Source organism: Chondrus crispus, genomic scaffold (assembly GCF_000350225.1).
Source record: "Chondrus crispus Stackhouse genomic scaffold, scaffold_32, whole genome shotgun sequence".
NCBI classification, from domain to species: domain Eukaryota; phylum Rhodophyta; class Florideophyceae; order Gigartinales; family Gigartinaceae; genus Chondrus; species Chondrus crispus.
This window is the reverse complement of record NW_005179211.1, coordinates 298,908-306,513: the sequence shown is the minus strand read 5'-3', so window position 1 is coordinate 306,513 and position 7,606 is coordinate 298,908. Positions and strand designations below refer to the sequence as shown.

The window sequence follows — 7,606 nt, the reverse complement described above, 5'->3', positions numbered from 1 at the left end:
TACCGCCTGTGTACAAACGGGGCAACGGCTAGGGTACAGTACAAGCGTCTGCGGGGAGAATGAGCGAGAGGCGGTGCGGAAACAGTGTGATTAAGGGCATAGAGAGAAGAGTGGTGAGACACCAACGAGGGTCACAGCGAGGTTTTCTTCGTAGCGCTCTTCCGGAGGCTGGGCTAAGCCACTTCCTCTTTCGGCTAAACGGGGTTTCCTCAAGCTGGCACCCCGTAGAGGACAGGCAGCCCGAGCCAATGAGGGCTTGCGCGTCGAAGTAGTTTGACAGTACAGTCGACCCTACGCATTAGTGCCGCCCTGTGTAAGGACTAATAATACGGCACTAATTCGGAGCGGCACAATCAGAAAGCAGAATCACTACCCGGCCAGAACTCCGTTATTAGAGTCTGCTGTTGTTGCCTTTGACTCTGAGAGATCTCATGCCTAGCTTCTAGAAAAGCTCGTTTTGCGGACCTCAAGTGCGAAAAGGCATTGCTCACATCGCACTCCACACCCAGACTCTCCAAAGATCCAAACAACCTTGCTAGCACTACAGCACTCGGTACGGCCCGCCTCTCCGTAATTTCACACTCGTCTTCTGCCACACAATCATCCATCATAGCATCACTGGCAGACTGATTCTGTAGCTCTCCACCATAATGTATTGAACCGCAAGCACCACTAATAGAAGCTTCTGCCACAAGCTCATTAGTCTCGATCTCAATCCATTCCTCCACATCTTTCCTACAGAATTCTGCAGTTTCTGCAAGGCTGTCTTCTGGCACCAGGCTCAGTCGGGAGAGAAACCCTACTATACCATCCACCATAGATTTATCAATTTCTGTTTCATTTCGACCAACTTTCCGACCTGCAGCAGATGCCCAACCTCGATTTTCTGTGCAATCGCAAGGCGCGTACGCTTCGCTTTGGCGATCTTTTCAGGATTCATGTTAGGGTCTTTCAGTGAGGTGCCATCACGTCACCAATTGAGCTGAGGCGCATGAGGAGTGGCCGATGACGACGTCGTGCATGACACGTGGCAGAACCTGTGTCTGCCGGTTTTGGCGGCACTAATTCGAGGGTGGCAATAATGAAAGCGGCACTATTGCGCGTCCCCCCCCTGTACTGTACGGCAGTACGGAGGCGGTCACATGTTCCCTCGCGTGGCTACTGAATGCGTCCGGAAGGGTAGGGGGTGGTACAGTACTGTATGCCGTGCAGCTTGGACGGCGCCCTTGGCCATGGGCGAGAAGTGGACCATGGTGGTCCTGCATACTATGCAGCGCCGGCCGCCCCATGGTGTTTGGTAGAGCCGCCGCCGCCCTGACAAAAGAATTGATCCACGAAATGCACAAAAGCTCACATCCTACATGCGAATAAGGGTGTTGTGGCAGGAGGTACAGGTGGCTAGAAAACAGGGATCTCGATACTCGATAGTATCGAGTCGATACTATACAGTGTTATTTTCTGGATGCACCCAGTGGTGCATCCAGAAAATAGCACTCTACAAAAGTGTGTACGAATGAGAAAAGTTACAGTGGCGCTGGTTCTAAATCAATGAAATGTGTGCTACATTTTGAAAAGCTGTTCATGATTATTGGAGAAGATGTGCCGTTCAAGGGTGGACATTGATACTGTAGTCCTGTATTGCACAGAAGGACACACCGTACTGTACAACCTTTCGTACAACCTTAAATTCAGGAATTTCCCGTTCCAACAGATCGGATGCGCCGTCAGAAACTCCCTTACACCCACAGCAGTGGATGCTGTAACAGGGACCATCATGACCATCATGGCTGATTTGAGCAGCTACTTTTTCAGTGTGGGAACGGTGCACCGGTAACGGTAGATATTCGCAGTACACTGGTCCTGCGATGATTGGAAAGATTGCCAGACTTTTTCATCAACGGGGTTCTCAAAGGCCTGGGTACTGTTTACCGATCCTCGGTCGAGAGGCTGGACTGGCGATCGGCCCGCGATCGGTGAACCTCCAACTTTCATGATCGGAACCGTCATATGTTTTATCTGAGAGGCATTTTGATTTGCAACAATCATGGTGAGGGCTACATACAGTGCTACAGTACTGCTTAGAACATTAATTTTCACATAAAGCGAACGGTCTTGTCCAAGCATGCAAGGACATAGACGACCAGATCCTCTTGCTGTGGGCTGAAGATCCGACTGGAAAGGTGAGAATGGAAGTACTGTAGAAGATACAGTCTGTAGAAGATACAGTGTTGCGGTGCATTTTGGAGATGACGCTATAAGTCTACGCGGAAAACAAAAACAGTGGTGGAGGTTAAAAGATCCGATCCGATCATCAGAGGACCTCCTATGTTTGAAGGCCGGACAAGGTATGACAACTTGCTGATAGACAGAAAGAAGATGTCAAAAGGTTTAAATAGAAGGACGAGATGTTTCAGGAAGGGCGTGTAATCGTTACCCATTGGTATCGGGAACGTTACTACAAAGCCAGGCATCGATGGCCCCCACCCGTTCATGCTATGAAGCGATATCTGGGCGTCGGACGGCATTGACTTCATACAGACTGCCTGTCAGCTGCCGCCGGGCGAGACACCCGCCGTTTCTCTCCGAAAAGCCACGGCGTAGAGCAGCGCTGTAAAACACTTGCTCTGCCCTATCGAAACCATTCTAACTCACGCTGCACCCCCCATCATGCGACTTTACTCTCAGCTTGCACTTTCCAATACTGTACTTGTACCCTTAAGGGTAGTGACAGTACAGTATCCAGCTGTATACATAGCTCTTGTGGTGTGTACGTATACACATGCTGAGAGGCTGCCAAACCCCAATCACCAAGTAACCACTTCAACATCATTTCGTTTCGTTTAAAGCTCCCCCCACAGCCAAACCAATTTACCCTGCCCCCTTCCCTTTGCCCCCCCCCCCCCCCCCCCCTCACTTGTTAATCGAAACAACTGGTACCCCTTTCCACTCCCTCGAATGACCTCTATTCTCCTCACTCGCGTTATCCTTCTCCTTTTCCTATCCTTCTTCACCCACAATGCTGCACTCGCCTTTAATCCTGTGAAACCCAGATTCCGCGATGTCACTGAGGCGGCCGGAATCGAAGTTCGAAGACTTAAAAAGTACGGCGGCCCGTCCGTCTCCGACCTCGACAACGATGGCTATCCTGATCTGCTCTTCTGCCATCACGGCGGCCCCCACGCTGCCATCTACTTCAACGACAGAAAAGGTGGATTCATAAAGAACTCATGGAGTCTATGGTCTGATATGCATGGCATCGCCGTCACTCCCCGCACCCCCAAATCACTCGCAAAGCTCATCTCCATATCTTCCGGAGGTGGCAAGGGACTCAACCCATCCGCTCCCCAGATCTTTCAAGTCGATTCTAGTACGAGGAACATAACCGAAATCACAAGCCAAATGGGCATCCAAGCAGCCAAGGGTCGCCAAAGAACAGCCATTTACTTGAACATGAAGTTTAACAAAAATCACAAGTACCCAGACGTTATCTTTACAAACGCTCAGCCGAAGATTCACAACAGAGACTGGCAGTACGCCTTTGAGAGCGACGGCAAGCGCTACTCCCGCCGCAACCTCAAGGGGTACGAACGCAACCCCAATTGGTACATTTCCGCCACGGACCTCGAAAACGACGGCACCATGGAGATCATAGGCTACCAAGACCTCTCGTTCTTCAAGCTCATCGGCCCCTTCCGCTTCAAGGAGATCACGGCCGACGTCCTTCCCCCCGGCACCCCGACGACGGGCACCGTCGCCGTCGCCGAGTTCGACATGGACAACGACGGCGACATGGACCTGTACGTAGCGCGCACCAAAACCGGCGATCTCAAATGGCTCAATCGCTCGCTCCCCTCGTTCCCAGACTTGCTACTAGAGAACGTCAACGGCAAGTACGTCGACGTGAGCAAGCGAGCCGGCGTGCCGACCACGTCTACTTCGCGCGGCGTCAGCACCGCCGATTTGAACAACGATGGCTACGTTGACATTGTCGTCCCGCAGTACGCGTCGTCGGACATCGTCCTCCTCAACCAGGGCGACGGGACGTTCAAGAAGGTGTTCGGCCTGATCCGACGCCCCAGCAATGTGCGCGGCGACCATGTGGCGGCCGTGGACTACGATCTGGACGGGCGTGTGGACCTGGTTGTTAGCCAGGGCGACCAGCATGACGAATCAAAGGGTGGGTCGTATCGAATACTGAACAATCGACTGCCGCCGAGCGGTAATAGAAAGTGGCTATCGGTGAGGGTAGGGAACGCGCCAGATGGCAGCGCGACGGCGTTGCATGCATTGGTGCAAGTTATGGTTGGAGGAATGACAATGACGAGGCGCGTCGGCAGCACAGGGGATGCAATCTCGCGGTCATTCTTGGAAACGGTACATTTCGGATTGGGGTCACGGGGTAAGGTGGACAAGGTTGTGGTTCGGTGGACCAGTGGGTTCCAGGTGGTCAAGCGGAGGGTTCCGGCAAACACGAAACTGAGCGTAGGGTCGTTCTGAGGGATGACGTGGCCAGGACTAGAGCAGGTAGATTGCGTAGAGATGTACTGTACAGTATACCGTACGGTTAGTTGACAGCGTGGCATTGGGAACACCTCTACGCTCACAACGACACAAAAAAAAAAACAGAAAGACTGTGCAGCACGGTCCAGAGCATGTTGCATAGGCAAGCGCGGCTGTGCTCAGTGTGCGTTTGGGATGCCAGGGAAATTTTGAAAGGCTGTGCAGGCACGCAGCAGCGCAATGTGCACAATTTTTCGATGGTTGGCTAGCAGCGCGGCAATGTCGAAAGACACTCGGCAAAAAAAAGTCAGGCCGATCTTTCACGAACGAAGCCAGCTAGTGTCTAGCCGACAAGTGACCTCAAATGAGGCCATTTGACCTCATAAAAATAATAAAATAAGTTGAACCTCTATCTCAAATGAGGAAAATTGTCGGCTAGACACTAGAGTACGATGGGATGCTTCAACGTACTGTACAGTATGATCATAGAGGCTTATTCGCCAGTTGATGTCGGCGGAGACACAGCATACTGTGCACGCTGGCGAATGGTAGGGTAAGCAATGTGGTATGCCTGGAATGGATGATGAAGAGCGTTGGCAGGCAGAGGAACGAGTCGTAACAGTCGCAACCTGCCGGAAGATTCTTGCGCGCGAGCAAGGCACTTGTCTCGCAAATTCGAGTAAACGATTGTCGACGGTTGCCCAGGCAGGACATGTACCATTCTTCTGGCATGAGACGGTGCCCGTTTCCTGCAGTATGACATGCAGTGCTAACGTGAGAGCGCGTGGTTGCTTCCGAGAAAAAAAGATCATACACTTCCATTTTCTCTGCCAGTCCAGTCTCTTCGCACTTCGCAGTTTACAGTACCAAGGGTACTCTAGGCGATGGGACTGTCCCATTTTGCTCTGTAAACCCTACTCTTTACAGTCGTGTGTCCCAGACCCACTCACACCGTTTCAAAGATGCGCTCCCTTATTGAGCCAGAACTCATCAAGCAGTCCGCCTATTTTGCGTTAGTTACCGTTCCTCGAGTGCCAAAAAAGCGCGATAATCCTCGCCGATACGGAGTGTAGATGCAATTCTTCTGTTGTTGTTCAGTAAAACAATCCCCACTGATATCATTTCAAATCGCACTCGAGACAGCAATTCTGAATGCATCCGATGGGCTTCAGGTATTAAACACAACGTGCATGATGCATAGCTTTGAAGATATTGAACAAACACCTTTGTGTAATGTTCTCAAAAGTACTGAATCACCGGGCGTCCAACAAAAAAAAAAAAAAAAAAAAAAAAAAAACGGTCGGACGTCATGGCCTGCTATATTGTGGTGTTGATTGCCGCAACGCTGCACTCCCCAGAGCAAGTTTCAGTTTTCTGACCGACCAAATAAAAATCCCGAAAAAGCTGGATGCGAAAACGAAGCCACATGAGGCCATGTGTCACCGACAAATCAGAGAGTCAAGCAGGTTCTACTGAGTGTGAGAGTGACGACGCCAATAGTGACGACGCCAGTACTGAAGGAGAGTGGACTAACCCCACGTTTGGGGGACAATCCCTGTACAGCACGATTTTTCCGGATTTTATGGAAAAAGAGAAAACCTTCTGCCCTTCAAGTCCTGCCTCCTGGCACCTAGGCACGTGTCTCAGGACTACCACCGCCCCAACAGTCGTCAAGAATATGTCTCACCTCTCTTCTCACAATGACGATGAATTCTGAAGCCTACACTCAAGATGCTCTGGAGAGCTTTCATCTTTCTCTCTCTCGTTTCTCCTCGCCCACGCATTCTCCCTCTCCATCGACTCCAGCCTCCCTCATAGTGAGCAACACTACAGTACTATCCTCTCACGCTCACACCACTTAACCCTCTCCGCTGCCTGTCTTTCCGCAGCTGATACAGTAAACCGACCACATCCTCTCACCCACCCCCACCAGACGGCTTCCTTAAACTGCCGATGTCCCCATCACCCTCCCTCCCACCACTTCTTCAATGAACCGCAACTCATCCACCTGACGTCAAAGAAAGCGCCGCCCTCCCCCTCAAACCCGAGTCCAACTTCCCGACTTTCCCGTGGCCCCCGAAACTCGCACCTCGTCCCCCTTCACCGACGAGGAGCGAGCCACGCACGCAAGCAGGTGCCCCTCCCCCCTGCGCCGCCCGCCGTCAGCCGCCCGCTGGCCGGCCACGTCGCACCCCCAGCCTCGTCCCTACCGTCGCGACCTCCCGCCTTCATGCGCCTCCGCCAGCCGTTACCGAAGAAGAGGGAGCGCGAGCGAGCGTGGGCGAGAGCACCATTTCCCGTCGCCGCACCTCACCCCCTGCGCGCGAGCCCGGTCGTGCGAGCAGCCCGGAATCGTTCCATTCCGGCGCCAATAATGCCCCGACTCCTTCCGCGGTCACTTGTCGCACGGCCCTGCACAAGCATGAGGTGGAAGGGACGGGTCGAGCCTCGACGTCCGCGCGGAGCAGAGTGCGGCTGAAAAGTGACGGCCGCGCCGATGACGTGAAAGACGTGTGCGAAGCGCGTGCGGGGAGAAGCGCGGCCCGGAGGCAAGTAAAGTATACAATAGAGAGATTATAGTGTTTACGCAAACCAATATGGTAAATTGATTTTCGTTTTTTTGGCAATGCGTCCACGTGGCAAGCCCATTTGCGAAATTCGCAAATCAAGAGGGGCAAACAAATGTGAATTATGACGAGTTTGTGAAGTCGTTTCACGAACTGTATTGGCGGGAAACCGCATCTTGACTACTACGGCAAACGAATGGCAACAGCAAAAACGCAGTACACCCCACAACCCACCGCCACACCGATCATGGCAAACGTTTTAGAAGAGCTGCCCGTCGAAGAGGGCAGCCCAACTATCACGCAAGTGGCACCAGGATACCAAACCGTAGTTTTGAGTGCCGCTCCTCGGTCAGCATCGAAACCAGGCCGCAAATCGAAGTTTACGAGCAACGAAGACCTCATAATTGCTCAAGAGGTATACGCGGCTGAGGCGCACGTTGCACCCCATGGCGAGACGCTGGCACGTTTTGAAGCTGCTGCTGTCAAGGCAAACTCCAATCCCAACTTCGCGCACCAGTCAACAGGTAAACACATTCAAG

The 7,606-nt window shown here is 52.5% G+C and overlaps 2 protein-coding genes; both read left to right on the top strand.

Moving 5' to 3' along the window:
- The first annotated feature begins 2,955 nt into the window (after positions 1 to 2,955).
- CHC_T00005862001 (hypothetical protein) lies at positions 2,956 to 4,648 on the top strand. XM_005717493.1 is given in 2 exon segments: positions 2,956 to 4,497; positions 4,498 to 4,648. The coding sequence occupies 1 exon segment, from the start codon at positions 2,956 to 2,958 to the stop codon at positions 4,495 to 4,497; it is 1,542 nt and encodes a 513-aa protein (XP_005717550.1). The 3' UTR covers positions 4,498 to 4,648.
- A 1,260-nt stretch (positions 4,649 to 5,908) lies between these two features.
- On the top strand, positions 5,909 to 6,217 carry CHC_T00005861001 (hypothetical protein). Its single transcript, XM_005717492.1, has one exon. It carries the CDS (start codon positions 5,909 to 5,911, stop codon positions 6,215 to 6,217), a length of 309 nt encoding a protein of 102 aa, XP_005717549.1.
- The last annotated feature ends 1,389 nt before the right edge of the window (positions 6,218 to 7,606 follow it).